The 17,754-nt window shown below is 41.2% G+C and overlaps 1 protein-coding gene across 31 annotated transcripts in view; it reads left to right on the forward strand.

Annotated features, from left to right (window-relative positions):
- The window catches only part of CALD1 (caldesmon 1), a 231,845-nt gene that overhangs the window by 138,188 nt on the left and 75,903 nt on the right, over positions 1-17,754 (forward strand). For 4 of the 31 annotated variants that reach the window (XM_024249333.3, XM_063725551.1, XM_024249337.3 and 1 more), the window contains exon 1: positions 9,229-14,654. The exons of 26 other annotated variants lie outside the window; for them this stretch is intronic. In XM_024249333.3, the coding sequence (XP_024105101.2) occupies positions 14,602-14,654 (53 nt within the window). In that variant the 5' untranslated portion in view covers positions 9,229-14,601. 31 annotated transcript variants of the gene reach the window in all.

Raw genomic sequence — 17,754 nt, forward strand, 5'->3', positions numbered from 1 at the left:
CCAGGAAACTCAGCCTTTTGGCAGCTACCATCTGGGGTATCACTGAACAAGGTACAACTCCATGTGTCAGATGGTCCAGTGTCTAATCTCTTCTCTGTTTCAGATCTGTTTTAGCAGCTACCTTTAAAGTGATGGGAGAATTATGGATATAAAGGTCTCCCTGTAAAAAGAAAATTTACCTTTTTGTTATTAGGAGTTCTTTTCCATTTTCCCTACTTGTTTGAAATCAAGACAAAAGCATACAATAGTCTGATACATATCAAGGTCTTTGTCACAATGATATATACATATGTGTATGTATGTATATAATTTAATTAATCATATATGGTCAGCTCTCCGTACCTGAGGATTCAACCAACCCAGATCAAAAATGTAGTTAGGCCTACCATGGTTGCATCTGTGCTAAACATGTACATACTTTTTTCCTTGTCATTATTTCTTAACGATACAGTATAACAACTATGTACATAGCATTTATATTCCCCTGCTGATACTGAGGGATGACTATATTTAAAATACTTTTTGCCTTGTGAAATTATCATTTCTCTTCTCATATTGCATAATCTATGGTTTCATTACGATTAAAGCATCAACCAGAAGCTTCTCAATGCCAACATTATATATAAATATTGTAATAATAACATAAGGAAAATCATATGCCTAACTGTTACAAAATGACTTTGAAAAAATGTATCCCAAATTACTAATTTATTCATTTTAATTATGAAAAAACTGATGCATACAAAGCAATCCTATGTAATATATATGGAAGTTCTAACTCATCCTAATGCGTATCCTATAAACTCACCATACAGCCTAAGACCTAGAACATTTCCAATGCCCCAGGCTCCTCTCCAATCCCTTCCCTTCACCTCCCCACCCACAGAGGTAACCAGTGTCCTGAATAATTCATTTATTTTAAAATAAAATTTGAAATGAGATCATACGAATTTAGATACTAGCTTCTCCAAGGCCGTGGGATGCAGGCATTCCAAAGATTCTCTCCAGACTCTCAGGTAAAGGTGTCAGTGAGAGCCCACTTCCCTGAGAGGGCAAGAAGTTTGTCTTTCTAAACACACAGGACAGGCTGGGCATGGTGGCTCCTACATGTAATGTCAGCACTTTGGGAGGCTGAGGCGGGCAAATCACTTGAAGTCAGGAGTTTTAGACCAGCCTGGCCAACATAGCGAAACCTCTTCTCTACTAAAAATACAAAAATTAGCCGGGCATGGTAGTGGGCGCCTGTAATTCCAGCTACTGGGGAGGCTGAGGCAGGAGAATCACTTGAAACCAGGAGGCAGAGGGTGCAGTGAGCCGAGATCGCACCACTGCATTCCAGCCTGGGTGACAGAACGAGACCCTGCCTCAAGAAAAAATAAAAATAAACACACAAGATAAACGTTCTTATGCTGTCTAAAGCTGTAAGAAGTATACAGTGTGAACAAAGAATTCTCATCAAAATAAAATAAAAATATAGGCCAGGTGCAGTGACTCACTCCTTTGGGATCCCAACACTTTGGGAGGCTGAGGTGGGAGGATCACTTGAGCCCAGAAGTTTGAGACCAGCCTGAGCAACATAGGAAGACCTCATCTCTACAAATAATAATAATAATAAATAGCTGGATGTGGCAGTGTGTGCCTGTAGTACCAGCTACTCTGGAGGCTGAGGTGGGAGGATTACTTGAGCCTGGGAGTTTGAGGCTGCAGTCAGCTGTGAGCCATGATTGCACCACTGCACTCCAGCCTGGACAACAGAGGGAGACCTTGTCTCAAAAAAAAAAAAAAAAAAAAAAAAAAGGTGTAATGAAAGCTATCCAATACTTACATTGAACCTCTCTCTTTTGCCCTGTGGTTTTCTCATTGGCCAGCAGGAGTGACAGATCTGCATTTGCAGTTGTCATTTGGTCAGGTGGAACTGGCAGACAGAAATGATGACTTCAATTGCTTTCAAGTTTTCCAAGGAAGTTCTTGACCTTTATTATCCCAAAGGTCCCTAAATGGTGCTACAAGAAAGTACCACAGGGCATGAAACATGAGCATGTTGGACCAATGTGGTGGGCTGTGTAAGTGGATTCTCATTCATCTGTGAATCAGGTTAAAGAGGAATCATGTGCATATTTTGTGAATAAAATCAGTTGTTTCCACTAGTTTGCTATCTAATGAGCACTATTCATCAGCAGTGAAAAATCAGTTTTTAGCCTATCCTAAATCTGCATTAACGCAGACTGTTTTTGAATTTTTAATCATTTATTCAGGAACATTAGTAAAGTACAACTTTGAATTATTTATAAATAAAGGTTTTGGCTAACATGTTAAATATGGAAGCTACATTCCATGGCTTAGTTTTTAGATACTGGAGAGTACAACTTTCTTTAAACCTTTTAAATAATTTTAAAAACATTCACTTACGTTGAACAGCTTAATTTGTTAATTATAAATCATTTTTATGTATTCACCATTTGAATAAGCTTCTAATGTTTTGCTAGCGTGGTGGAAGTTACCAGGTAGGTAGACTTGAACATTTTTCAAAATTAAATTTCTTTTAAGGTATTTTATAACTTTGACTGGCCTTCCTTCTAGTTGATCTATTTTAGTGAGACCTGACATTGCATTTGAGATGAGCACCAATGACTAGGTTAGAACGTGAGGGCTTATTTTCCATTTTAATAACTCCCTACATCACATACAGTTCCTTTGTTGGGATAAAAATCTCAGTAAAGTACACATCGGTCACTATAAATAGCAGCTACAAGCCTGTACATTCAGGAGAGTCTCCAGAGAGTGTATTTTAAACCCCACATTGTTTAGAATAGGAAATTCTTCCAATGTTCATATTTTCCATTGTGGGTGACATGGACTATCCCATGTCACATCTTCACTGGCTTCTGTTTTCCTGTACCATTTAGGAACTCAACTGACGGTTTCCAGTAGATTGTTCAATATGTGCTTTTTATTTTTCTAAGGGTAGCCTGGGTCTTTTTGTCCAGTGGGAATTTTGCATGCTTCATGGGGCTCTCCAAATAAAAGCTAGATAACTCAGAGCCGGCACCAGCAACTAGGTAATGAAAGAGTCCTTTATTTCTGGAGCTAGTAGCACTACTGTGCCCGCTTAGAATAACAGCAGTCAACCCATTTTTTATTCCCACAGAAAACTTTACACTGTTGGAAGGTTTTCTGGAGGTGGGGGGAGACTCAAGAGACTAATATGAAAAATAACTGAGTAAGAAGTGAGCAAATAAACAAGCAGGATGAGGTGATGGGTTATGATGCTGATTCAAAGACAAGAAGCATCATCAGGTGTAATCACACTGCCTCTTTCCCAAGGCACGATTGGCAGCTACAGTACATGTATATCTCTGCTCACTTCTTCCTTGAACAATTCTTCTGTTTCTCTAATCAAAACTGTTGTGTAGATCTTGATCTTTTTTTTAGTGGGGTTTCATTTGGGGGATCTAACATTCCCTTAGTATTTGTCCTTTGATGAAGAAGATGAGAAAGGACCTATTATTAAGGGGCCTTGCGCAAAAATTGTGATGTAGAAAGAACTGATATCTGATACCTGTTCTTCCTGCTACTACCTTTTAAGATCCTTTAACTCTTCCTATCTAAGCATCAGAGTGTATTTTCCCTGAGCCAGCATTTTCATAGCATATCCTGGCTACCTAGGGATTATCATTGCTACAGATGCTCAGTGGCTTTTGAACTGAACAGAATGAAGTTTTTTAAAACTCTAGGTTGAGGCCGGAGAGAAATTCCCAAATCCTTTAGTCCCTAAGTGCCTCACATCATATAAATGATGTCTCATTGTGGCATTGTCGGAGCTATGGTAGAGCTGAAATCAGAGACATATGCCCTTCAGAAAGGTGTCAGTTTTCCATGAGAACTCTGCCTGAAGTGCAGAATTACTTCTAGAAGACAGATTCTGGTGTCCAGTTGGGTTATGTCATCAGAAATTAACATACACTGTTTTTCCTACGTTCTCTGAAAGGGGGTTGGAAGCCCAAATCATTGGACCCAGGCTTGTAGAGCAACATGTCCAAGAGCATACAGTCAGTGGCAAGGTCAAATTCAGAAACCTTGTCATTTTCTCCAACTCCGGCACTTTTTTTCTTTGCGTCGTGCGAGGCCCCACTCTCAATTTATTATCACATTAGAGCTAAATGTCCTCTAACTCCTGCTGAAGAGACTGCCTTTTAAATCAAGGATAAAAGAAAAGACACTGAATAAAAGTTCAGCAGATCAGGGCTTCCTTATCTATAAGAGAGAACTAACACTTCTCAGAGTGGCTGAGAAAATTAAGCAAGATATAGAAAAAATGTTATCGAAAGTATAAAGGGAAAGTATAAAGGATAAACGCATGACATACGTTTATCATGTTGAAGTGCCTGGGTGATTACATTGGATTCACTTCTATATTAACTACATGTAGAGTTGCAGGTTTCATGCTGGTCATGTGCTGTGTTTCAAAGAAATTTTCACACATCTCACCCTGCTGCCTTATGCTAGCTGACTGGCTGTCAGGCATTATAGTCTTTCAAAAATCAGATGCTGAGAAAACACAATGAAATAAAATGTCACCTGTCACTCTCCCTAGAGCCTGTCACCTCTGGAGAGGGCTTAGGACCTCAATTGCAGATTAGAAGAACCAAAGCCATTTTATTTTCCCTTTTCCTCTAGTTGTGAAGATGATTTAAAATTCTGGCTTTATCCCAATCAGAAGGAAACTGTGCTGTGCTTACGAGGAGAACCCTACTCCCACCTGGGGTCTTACATAGCACTTTTTACATATGTTAAATATTATCCTCTATTTTATATGTTTATTTGTTCTCGTATCTGTTTTCTCCACCAAATTGAAAGCAACTGTAGATCAGAAGCTACATCTTACTCACTTTTATTTCCCCAAGACCAGCATACAATGTTGAATGAACACTAATACTTGTGTATCAAGGCACAACTGTGACAAATTTGCTAAGCTACTTGTGAGGGAGGCAGAAATGTTAGTGACACTCGTCGTGTCTTCTAAATACTGACACCATCAATAACTCTCCTGGGGTTTCACCACTCCTCTGCTGAGCCTTCAAGCCATTGCGATTTCAACTCCATATCTTTTCTCTAGAGAAATGAAGAGATTTATCTCATGTATTTTTTTGATTATTAAGGATAATTGGACCTTTACAACATATAATTTTGACCACTTATGCTTATTTAGTTGCATTGTGGAGGCAAATGATATTAATATGGTAAGAGTCCATTTCCTTTTGTTGGCCTATTTACTCTGGTACTCAAGCCCTTAGTATATTTGCAATTAGTGTCTGCATTATAAATCAGATAATCATCAAATTACAGGGTTTATGCCAAACGTACAGGAGTCCAACAGTGAACAAACTGTATAATCAAAAATTTCTCTAATGAAAGATCAAGCTTGTGGTCAGGAGGAGTAAAGTATCCAGTTAATCCCAGAAGAATGGGCAGAAGTAGGATAAGGGTAGGGCCAATCTCTGGCATGTATTTATCAACATTCTTTCTGATAATAGAATGTTTAGCATACAGTAGAATGGAGTCTTTAGCATACAAGTTGAGTTCAAAGTTTAGATTCCAAATGGTAAATGGTTTTCCAATATTGGGATGTAATGATGGACCAAAAAAGAAAAAGAATAAAGTAATACATTACAGCCCAATACTTTTTAATCAAGATATGAGGACTTAATCCTTTTTTTACAGTAAAGTCGAGCATTTTTATAAATAGTTTGTGCTCCTTGAGTAGTACTATTTGGAAGAAGGAGGAGGAGTATTTATAAATGGAGTTTCTTCATCATAAAATATACCCTTTGGTTAATTTGTTAACATAAAATTTGTAATTAAAATAAAGTTAGTGAACTGGAACACTCAAAGTACATAGACCCAGAAGCACAATAGAATAGCCTCAGAATTGTATTTCTTACCTTTCAGCTTAATTTTTGATTCTTAGATCTACTGGGAAAGAGTCAGAAGGAAAGGTAATTTGAAGTTATCCTAGAAAGACTCTGAATTCTAAAATACCTAGGAGAATCTCAGATTACTTCAGCCCTCTCTACTTTGCAACATATTTTAGAAAGCTGAATTCATATTTCAGATCATTGGCTTTCAAATTTGAAGTGACTGTCTGCTATTTTTTTTAAGTATCATTATTTTATTTTTTGTTGTTGTTGTCTTCATAATGTGTTAACATTAAAAAGCTTTCCAGATGGCTTCTGGCTTTTAAATGAGAAAATTGAATATTCTTTTTACTAAATATTTTCCCTTAAAAACCTGCCAGGCTGGTTGTTATTATATTAATTAGTGAGGTTAAAAAAAAGGCCCCATTTGCTTTTCCGGTTTTAATCTTAATAAGAGCTTGATTTCACTACTCAATAATGTCAAAGTAAAATAGCATCTTAAAATGGAAAAGCTTTCTTCTCCTACTCTGTTTCCAATCTCCTGCCTTAGGCTACCATCATAAAGATACCTAAGATTCTACAGAAGAGCATTTCTGATAAACACAATGCATAAGGGTCAAATTGCATTAGGTCTCCCAGATTTGAGCAAGTGGAGTCCAACTGTAATCCACGATATTAGTGAGTGTAAAGAAAGAATGGCCAGTAGAAGCTGGCCACGGTGGCTCACGCCTGTAATCCCAGCACTTTGGGAGACCGAGGCGCATGGATCACCTGAGGTCAGGAGTTCGAGACCAGCCTGACCAACACGGTGAGGTCTCTACTAAAAATACAAAATTAGCCAGGCAAGGTGGCACATGTCTGTAATCCCAGCTACCTGGGAGGCTGAGGCAGGAGAATTGCTTGAACCTAGGAGGCCGAGGTTGCAGTGAGCCAAGATCACACCATTGCACTCCAGCCTGGGAAACAAGAGCGAAACTCCGTCTCAAAAAAGAAAAAAAAAAGAATGGCCAGTAGAAGAAGCCTGCATGTCTGCCAAGTTCAAGACCTGGTTTGGCCCTGGGGATCTAGGAATATCCAAATGAGACAGACCTTGAATCTCAGGGTTGGTTGAGTTTCAGGGTGGTGACATGAGATTTATGGCTTGAATCTCAGAGCTGTGACATGAAAAGTATTCTCTCCACTTGGAGAAGTGTTTCCTCATGTCTCCCATTGGCTTGGGTAAAATATTACCTGTGATGATTTCACCTCCCTTTGCTCTGACTTCACACTCATGAAGAAGTCTCTATTGACTATGCAGCTTCCTGACATCCTGGCTTGGGGAATGGGAGGTGCCCTGGTTGGGGATGACAGTTCTCCAGGCACAGTAGATGGAGGGCATTTATTCTATCTTAATTGGCACTAGAGATGTTATCAGTCTCTTGTGCATCTGTGAGTTCATCAATCTTCCTGATACCTGTCGATTCTGGACCTCCCAAGATCCAATTTCTGGTGCAGAACTGTTATGAATACTCAAAAAAAAAAGGCTAATCTGTAGAAACTTTTGGAAAAACAAGCCCTGATGCAGCAAACAAACCTTGGTGCAGCGTCTCTACTCCATCGTTGTCCCTCTTCACTCCAGAGAACAAATGACAAGTACTTATTGGCCATCTGCTATATAACTAACACCCTTCTAGGCTGTATCAGGTGCAAAAGTGGTGGTAGGAAATATCCCTTCCAGCAAAAATGTTACACTGTAACTTGTTTGATAAAAACAAGTATATACACAGGAACAATGAATAAATAAGACTGTGTATTTGTATTTATCCATATATTTCTTTCTTTCTTTCTTTTATTTTTTTGATTTTTTTTTGAGACAGAGTCTCACTCTGTCACCCAGGCTAGAGTACACTGGTGTGATCTCGGCTCACTGCAGCCTCCGCCTCCAGGTTCAAGTGATTCCCGTGCCTCAGCCTCTGGAGGGGTTACAGGCGTGCACCACCATGCCAGGCTAACTTTTGTATTTTTAACAGAGATGGGGTTTTGCTATGTTGGCCAGTCTGGTCTCTAACTCCTGACCTCAGGTGACCCTCCTGCCTCTGCCTCCCAAAGTGCTGGGATTACAGGTGTGAGCCCCAACGCCTGGCACCATACATTTATTTCTATCTGTAGATCACAATCAAGTGCTGATCCCAGTCAGATGTTATTACAAAATATAACAGAACCTAATAAAGTGTTACTATATAATGTAAATAATAAGCACAACACCTAAAGTATCTGAAACACATAATGGATTATTTCTCTAGCAATAGGAGCAATATGCTTTCACCCAGGTCTGACCACCCCCCAAAAAGAAGGAAATCAATATTTTTAAGACTTTATATGGTATCACTGGAAAAAAATCTGGATTTGATTCCAGCTATAAAAGCCATGTGTAAATTTAATATCCAGATGCATAAAGTGGACATCCACATAAATTTATAAATCATAAATTTATGATTGTGGAAATATTTAGACACTTTGAACAAGAGTGGTACACACTGAGAATTCTGTGGCTTATGAACTAATATGCTTCCTTTGAAGATTTGACCTTTTCTTCTCCACTAGAATTATCTCCCGAGTCCTTATAATAATTTCCTTCACAACCTGCACCTATGAACAACAAATCTACATTCTAAAATATATCACTATGGCCTAGATTCAGTTTCTTATGGGTAGAAATCACATTCTTCATGTACACACTTCTTTCCTAGAATTATATAAAGCAGACATTATTATTCTCATTTTCACTGAAACCAGAACCAGAATTTTGTAGATGTGCACCAGCCACCATTCATTCAAGAAATTGTTAGAGCCCTGCTATTTCCAAGCACTGTTTATTGTTTTAAAGATATGTTTCAAGTTGGAGGGCAGAAAGGAGTTAGAGGCATGATCCTTTTCAGATAGAAACTTTTCAGGAAAAGAAAATAGTCCAGTTGTTTAAAAAACCCTGGATTTTAAAAAGAGCTTAGAGAGTCGGCCTAAGTAATTGGTGCAAGACAGTTTAAACAGAAACAGGGAGTCTCACAGCAAGTTGGCTGGAGGGGCTGACTCATACACTGCAACATAATTATTTCTCAAATAACATGCAAACAAGAGTGGGCTCAAGCTTTCTGGTCTCTCCCTCCCTAACAAGATAAATTAGAAAGAAATAAAGTCAAATCCAGGAAGACTTCATAGAGGTAAGGCCAGGAACTGGTATTTAAAGAACCACTAGAATTCAGAGAAGCAAAAGGAGTAACAGTGGGCATAGGACTTACAAAGCAATTCATTTGGAGAAGAAAAAAGAAAAAGCAAAAACCCTGGTTGTAGCACAAAACTGAATGAATGATCTCTCTGAGATGCTATTATCAATGTGAAAATAATGTTAGGATGTGTTAACAGGAACGTGGCAGGCAGCACTGGGACTTCAGCCAGGCCTTGGTCAGCTTTTATTATGTCCAATTTTGGTTTCCCGTTTGAAGAGTTGTTATAGTCAGGCTGATATTAAAAGGATGGAAAATAGGTATTGGCGTCTAGCCTAGAAAAGACGAGACTAAAGGATGACTTAATACCTGTGGCCCTCGTAGAGATAAGTAGGTTTCTATTTCAGCAACAGGAAATCTAGTTCGATAACAGGATAAATTGAGCATGAGAGTGATTAAACACTGGGACCTTGATCACAGGATGTCACCTACTGAAGTATAGTTCTTTAGCTCTACTGCTTTCAGAGTACTGTTCACTTTCTGTCTTGTAATAGAATTTTTGTATACATGTCTTATCTGCCTTTGGGACTGCCCTTCTTATCTTTGCATCCCCCACAGCACTTAGTGCAATGACTTGCTTGTAGTAAACGTTCCAATAGTGCTAAGCGAAGCAAAGCAAAAAGGAATGTGCTGGGACAAAATAAAACTACATGGTCACCATTATAAGGGCAATAAGACAGTGTCACAACCCGAACCCCTATTACAGGCCTAGAGATAGTTGAGGCAAAGAATAATTAAGAAACGTGTATCAGCACAGGTCACGAGGACACTGGTGAAGAACCACTGGAAGACTAGGATGAGGAGTAAACTGTGATTTTTCCACAGCAGCCCCTACATTCAATATCACAGGACATGACAGAGCAATATAGTTTAAGTGAACATATTCAACGCCATGGTGGGGGCAGAGGATGGGAGATGCCATCAGCTATGATGGGAAGACTATGAGAGGCCAACAGAAAGGAGGAAAGAGATGCTGCCTTTGAATATGTAAACTCCTTTACCTACATTCCTGTTCACCTTGGGGTGGGGGAACAGCTGTCTGGGCAAGATTTTTTGCCTAGTTCTAAGAGTACAGAGCCTATGAATTTCATCATAAGAAAATTTATCTCCAACAGCCTTTTCAAACGTCCCCTTTTTACTACTTGAACTTTTGCCTCCCTAGCGGTAGATTTCCCTTTGGTTTATGTGAGTTTCTGTAGTAAGTGAATGGCTCTGTGCATGTTGTGTGTGTGCATGTGTGCATATGCATGCATGCGTGTATATGTGTGTGTACATGTGTGTACGTGCATGTGTGTATATGTGTATGTGCATGTGTGTATGCATGCATGTGTGTATATATGTGTGTGCCTGTGTGTGCATGTGTGTCTGTATGTGTGTGCATGTGTGTGTATGCATGCATGCGTGTATGTGTGTGCCTGTGTGTATGTCTGTATGTGTGTGCATGCATGTGTGTATGTGTGTGCATGTGTGTATGCATGCATGTGTGTATATGTATGTGTGCATGCATGCGTGTATATGTGTATGTGCATGTGTGCATATGCATGCATGTGTGTGTGTGCCTGTGTGTGCATGTGTGCCTGTGAGTGCGTGTGTATGCGTGTGCCTGTGTATGTGTGCACATGTGTATGTGTGTGCATGTGTGCGTATGCATGCATTCATGTATATGTGTGTGTGCCTGTGTGTGCATGCGTGTCTGTATGTGTGTGCATGTGTATGTGTGTGCATGTGTGTCATAAGTGCATTAGGGTGTGTGCACAGCGCTTCCCACATACCTCTCTTCCCTAGGGAATTGTTCCAAGGTAGAAGCTGTTCTTAAACAACTGCTGCAGACTCTAAAGTCTGGAACAGATCTTGTGGTCCAGTCTCCCACCTCCATGAAGTAAAGTTATTTTTAAAAAATCATATTTTCTTAATAAAGGACCACCCTGTGGTGGGAGCTGTTCCTTTCTATTACAATCTGACCTTCCTCAAACCTTCCCAGCCCAGAATCTCTTTGATGAAAAATTAAACGATAAAGTGTCCAGAAACAAAGGATACTATGAGTAATCTCAGAATGGGCCAGACTTTCATTTTTCCCAGTAAGAGTCCTGAAGCATCATCAAATTCATGATACCTATTATTTTGCTGAAGGATGACTGGCCCACTTGTTCATGATGCCAATGAATAGTCATTAGTTCACTTCTCAGAGACACCAGTTCTGGCAGCTGGACACTGGGTACCATTCTCTGTGAAAGCACACAGGCCTGTAGGTCTCTGCAGGACCAGAACACTGTGCACAAATAACCTTTAGATTGTTATTTCTCAATCCTCTTACCTTGCCTCTCCAGCCCCGGGCACCAGGTCTCAGAGGACTCTTGGAAGCACTTGCCTAGCCCAGCCCTGCTCTCAGCTCGTGATTCACTTGTTATCTCTATGCATCTTCCCGCATTGCCTGTCTTTCATTGGCCTTTGTGTTCTTCCTATTCCCAGAGAGTGTCTGAACCAGGTCCAAGATTCACTTCTCTCTTCACTGTTCCCATGTCAGTACCCTACCAGGTAGCACGAGCTATAACACCACTGGGTTTTACTATCACAAACTGAAGACAGACAGCTGCTTCCCAAATGCGTGCCCCTAATAACAAAGGAGGGTGTGCGCTGTTTCCCTTTCCCTCTTTTGGCAATTAGGGAGATAGCCTGGTGGACATCCTGTGTACAGCCGGCAATTAGCACACTTTCTGTACATGGGTTCTGCACATGAGTGGAAGATTACTAAATTCTTGCTCTCCTCCATGGAGAATACTGGCCAGAAAGAACCACAGATTTTTTTTCTAGGTTATTCCATTTTATGAACCTATTCTGAATATGCCAAAATTATACTTGTCACCTCAGAATTGGAGTGGGGGGCTGGGGAGGAGGGAATCAGGAGGTGATAGCTTTCTCGCATGGCTGTGACAAATAACTACAAACTTGGTGGCTTTAAACAACACAACTTATTATGTACAGTTCTATAGGTTAGATGTCTGACACAGGTCTCACTGGGCTAACATCAAGGTGTCAGCAGGGCTGCGTTCCTTCCTGGAGACTCCAGGGGAGAATCCATTTCCTTGCCTTTTCCAGCTTCTAGAGGAAGTCACATTCCCAGGCTCTTGGACCCCCTCTCCATCTTCAAAGCCATCACCAGTCTGTCTGCCCACCCTGAAGATATAGCTCCTCTAACCACAGCTGGAAAGGGGTCTCTGATTTTAAAGAGCCATGGGATTCGTTCCAGCACACCTGGATAATCCAGGATGCTCTCCCTATCTCAATGCCTTTAATTTCATCACATCTACAAGGTCCCTTTTGCCACGCAAAGTAACATGTTCTCAGGTTCTGGAGATTTGCGGGAAACGTTATGCCACCTACCACAGAAAACCACTGACTTTTATAAGTAATTGAAGGGAAAAAATTAATTGGGCAAAATTCGGTAGAAAGAGGAGCCGCAGAATGCCTCGATACATGTTTCTGTCTCAGTTCTAGAGCGAGAAACTCAAGACAAGTCAGTGTATATTCAAGTCCTCTTGTGTGAAGGCAGATGTATCTCTACTTTTATGAGTGTCTTATGTGCTACTTTCATCAATATATGTTCGGTGATCATATGTGTAATCAGAGATATTTAAATGCATATATACATAATGATATATGGAGATAATTAACTTTGTTTATTAAACTGTATTTACTCTATAAACTATGACTTCATTTTTTGTTTTGTTTTGTTTTTTGTTTTTTGAGATGGAGTCTCACTCTGTCGCCCAGATTGGAGTGCAGTGGCGCCATCTCAGCTCACTGCAACCTCCGCCTCTTGGGTTCAAGCGATTCTCCTGCCACAGCCTCCCAAGTAGCTGGGACTACAGGCACCCACCACCAAGCCTGGGTAATTTTTGTATTTTTAGTAGAGACGGGGTTTCACCATGTTGGCCAGGCTGGTCTTGAACTCCTGACCTTGACCCACCCACCTCAGCCTCCCAGAGTGCTGGGATTACAGACATGAGCCACCTCGCTTGGCCTATAAACTATGACTCTGATGACCGCATAGTATTTAAGCAAGAAAACAATCAAAATGTTCTAGCTAAAGTGAAGAGACCACTTAACCTAACCCAATTAAACTTTAAGTTGAACACAGTTCAGCTCCATGACATTGCGTGAGTTGTCTAAATGCTCTGTGCTTTGGTGTCCTTGTCTACGTGTGACATGAAGCCACAGATCTCAAAGATCTCTTTCATTCCGTGAAAGTGCTCTCAATGTGTGAAGTTGACTGCTTCTCCTGCTGTTTACCAAGAGAATAATCTTAACCCTACATTGTGGAGATCTGATTTGTTCTCACTTGACAGAAAGCCAGTCCCACGAGCAGCTTGGTACCCAAGTACCAGTCTGTTCAGTGCTCATTAGAGATGAAGAACCATATTCATAAGTCAAGCTGAGACAGAGTGTCATCTCCAGACAGAATCAACACCACCCCCTCCTCAGGAACTGGGATTTGGCTGCTTTCCAAGCCACTGCTGACCAGGCTCCATTGCCCAGCTTGGCTGATGAGATCACTGGCAGAGTACCATGGGTGCAGACAGGGCCTGCTGTTTCAACATGTTCTCAGGAGGGCTCTTGCGCACATTTCTTGGAGAGGTGTGAGCACCAAACATGCTGAACCATCCAGCCCATCACTGAGCAGGGCCATCTCTCTTCATCCCTTTTCATTTGGTTTGCATTTTTATGTCATGCCTCCTTCCCTGGATAAAAGGGATAAGAGGAGTTTCTCAGATTTGATTTCTCAGTGGGAACTGTTTGCTTTGGAAGCCACCTACACCAATGCTAATTGAGAACAGAGCTCAGAATGGGAGCCTGAGAACTGCACCCGGATGAACTTTTTGGTGGGCTGATTTCTGTTGATCTTGTCAGATTTAGGTTGTATATGCATGTAATACCATGATCAACTATTTTCCAAAAGGCTGAGCAAATGTATCAGTGTCTTTTTCCTTTGACCAGTTACTTACCTTGGAAAAATTATTTGTAGTTAAGCATATAAAGTCTTCATCATGAAAGCTACTGGGGATCCTGGCCCTGACTACCCAGCAACAACATTTCTGGAACTCTCGAAGCAATCAGTGCTCTCTAATCGCTAAACATGATGAGCTTCTATTAGAGAGATTACAGTAAAAAATAACAATCAGCTCTCTGATGATCCTGTGAGGAGGGAACGGGTGGGGAGGAGTAGATTTGGCTGAGGACAAGCCCAGACTTTCGTCACAGGGACAGACCAACGTGTTAACACAAAGGGAGAACACGGGAGCATCCTGCACCGTGCATTTCAGCCACAGATCACATGGCCCCTCCGCGGGCCCGGCCCACGCCCTGACCGCCCGGCCCGGCCAGGTCTCCGTATCTCTCTGCCCCGCCGCCCCTTCCCAACTGCGGACATGCTGGGTGGATCCGGATCGCATGGAAGACGCAGCCTGGCCGCGCTCTCCCAGTGAGTCCTCATTTCGCCTCTTTGGTTTTTTCCTTTCTTTTCTTTTTTTATAAAAAACAAACGAATTGTTGTAAAAAAAAAAAAAAAAAAAAAAATGTGGGAGTGGGAGTGGGAGGGGAGAGGAGGAGACACCAGGCAGGAAAGGAATGCAGTGAGTGTGTGAGTTTCAGACCTGTCTGAAACTTTCTGGTTTCCACTTCATGGTTGCTCTGATTCACTGGTTTTTCTCGTTTCCATTTTAATGGTGGTTTGTGGACCATTTGCCAGGAGTTTATACCTAGGCACGGGTTTCTCCGTTTCAAATACCAATCCATAAAGCATTGTGTTTCTAAAGGTCTGCTGTTAATTTAGACCTTAGCCCTCCGTTCAGAATGATCCATTTGCAGGGCTCAGAGATTTTGGCTAAAGCACACATTGCCCAATCCTTAGAGTAAACAGCCAAAGCCCTCAATATACTGACCATCTGACTAAGACAGAACAAGACCCAGAGCATATGCTATTGATCAGGGAATTGTTCAGATAACGGGCTCCAAGGGTTTAGGATCATGAAATCCTGGAATGTTAAAGCCAGAAGGGAGGCCTTTAGCCTCTTTGGTGCAATGCTGTCTTTCAACAGGCAGGGAAACAGAACGCAGAGGGGTAACTCAACTTACCCCAAAGCAGACAACAGTCGGTAGCAAAGCCATGTCTTTGTACTCTCATGCAAAGGGCCGTTTTCACACTGGTGTTTATGAGGTTTGAAAAACTTACTGGGTCTTGGGAAAAGGTACCGCACAAGAATTAGAACACCAAATGGCCTTTCAGTAAATCTTTTCCATTTTTGAGAGTTTTGGCACCGATTCAGCATGACAATTGTTGTTCCAGTTGTTCCAGCATTTGTGCAACAGTTAATCAAATAAACAGAGGAACTCATCGGGGTCCTAAAAACAAGACCCATGTCCATTACATTAGCAGATCTCTTGGATAGCTAGTTTCTGTAAGTGTGGTTATTCACATGGGAGAGCTCAAAGGGACTTTAGAGGTTATCTGTATAGTCCAGTGCTTATCAAACTTCTTTAAAAATCAAATTTAATCTTAAGGGGAACGCTATTGTGTAAAGGAGATGTTCTGGTTAAAGAAAAGGTTTGGGATCTAGAGCTCCTCATCCTCGCTCTACTCTCCAGTCATAGCCCACTGCAAAATTCTATCCCTCTCCTCATCCCTCTTCTACCCCACCTCCCCACCCTCTTCATCAAAACTTCCGTGGAATCCTAGGTCTCCATGGAATAGTTCAGAAACCACTGATCTCATTGAAAGCCTTCATTTCAGATGAGGAAACTGAAGCACAGGAAGGGCTTGCCCAGGGGTCACACAGCTGATCAGCAATAGAGCGTGGGATGCTAGGAAAAGAGCCCAGTCTGGCTGGCTGTCTCTCTTTCTCTCAACTCATGGTCCTGAGGCTTGTTTCCACTCCTTCATGCCTATGATTCTATCAGTCTCCTTTCTCTGTGTCCCTCTTCTCTGTTTACTCTGCCATTTCCTGGATTTCAACAGCTATTACCTCTCACCGGGATGGTTGTCATTGCCTGCCATCTGGTCCTCGGCCTCTGTCTCTCTCCCCTTTCTGATCCAGCCCCCTACAGCCTCCACCCTTGAAGATAAAGTCCATTCTCCTTATTACAGCATTCAGATTTCTCCACAATATGCCTTCAGTATTTCTTCCCATTCTGACTTCCGCCAGGGAGAATGTTAAAAACATTGCGGGGGAAATAAATAAATGATGGGCATAATTTTATCAGATTCTGCAGAAATGACAAAAGAAATGCATACAGGGATGTCGAGATTTGTAAAAAGTATAGGAGTACCTGATCCAGTGAAATAAGATCACTCACAGCTCCCCAAACTCAGCATACACAAGCCACCACTGTTTCGTGATTCATTCTATTCCCTACACAGGGAATACCCTCACTCGCCTGTTTCTGACCTCCTTCCTGTTCTGCAAGGCCCTGATCAAATGCTCCCTTCCTCTATAAATCTTCCTCATTCCTCACTTCTTTCACTCTAATAACCTTTGTCCATCCTTCTATTACTAGCTTTGTACCGTCAATCGAGGAAAATGACGAGGCAAGTCTCAATCATTTTAGGAGGTTTATTTGCCAAAGTCAAGGATGTGCCTGGGAGATAGGTCTATGCCTTTATCTGAAGATGATTTTGAGGGCTCCACATTTAAAGGGGAAAGGGTGGGGATATTGAGAAGTATACGGTTTTCATGTAAGTGAATCTGTATTTTGTACATAAGATCACATAAATAAAAGGGGCAGAGGAAAAATGTGGGGAATCTGCATTTTACGTATGATAGACAAAATGGGGTAGGGCAACACTCAGTTATGCATTTGTGTCTGGTGGGCCAGGGTGACTGCACCTATAAAGATAAGCTGTCCATTTGCATTGCTTTGGTGAAGTTTTAACAGCTCACTAGGAATGTCCTTGTGGGCAAAATATGGGGGAGGCTTGTGTAGCTATTCACCTTGTAGCCATCTTATTTAGGAACTAAAAGGGGAAGCTTTGAGTGACCCAGTTCCCAGCTTGACTTTTCCGTTTGTCTAAATGTGTTCGGGGTACCAAAATTTAATTTCCTTTCACAGTACTAAAGTTATTGTTGAACACAGCTATCTTCCCTCCCAGTAAATGGTAGTTCACTTGAGGGCAGGAACGATTTTGAATCTTTGAATCTTCAGCATCCAGAACGGTGCTGATGCTCCAGAAATATTCTTTAAGTTTCCTATTATTGAGTAAATCAAACTCAGTTCACCTTAGTTTACCTTTTTCATTTGAGCCGTTTGAACACACGAAGCCTTCACTCCTTTTGCTTTGCTAGACGTACTAGGCTAAATGCTAAAACAGGTGCCCAAGAAAATGAATTCTAAGTTCCTTTGCATTTCCATCAGATAATTTATCTCTGTTTCATCACCTGTAGAGCAAGATTGGCTGTGATTTTTTAATGAGGCATGTTAAAGTTCCTGAATGCCAAGACTTACACAAGGGCCATGTTATTTTCAGGAGCAGTTGTGAATGGTTGTTCAGTTATTTAGATCTCCAGGCATGTTTAATTTGTTCCTAC

This window comes from Pongo abelii, chromosome 6, assembly GCF_028885655.2.
Source record: "Pongo abelii isolate AG06213 chromosome 6, NHGRI_mPonAbe1-v2.0_pri, whole genome shotgun sequence".
NCBI classification, from domain to species: Eukaryota; Metazoa; Chordata; class Mammalia; order Primates; family Hominidae; genus Pongo; species Pongo abelii.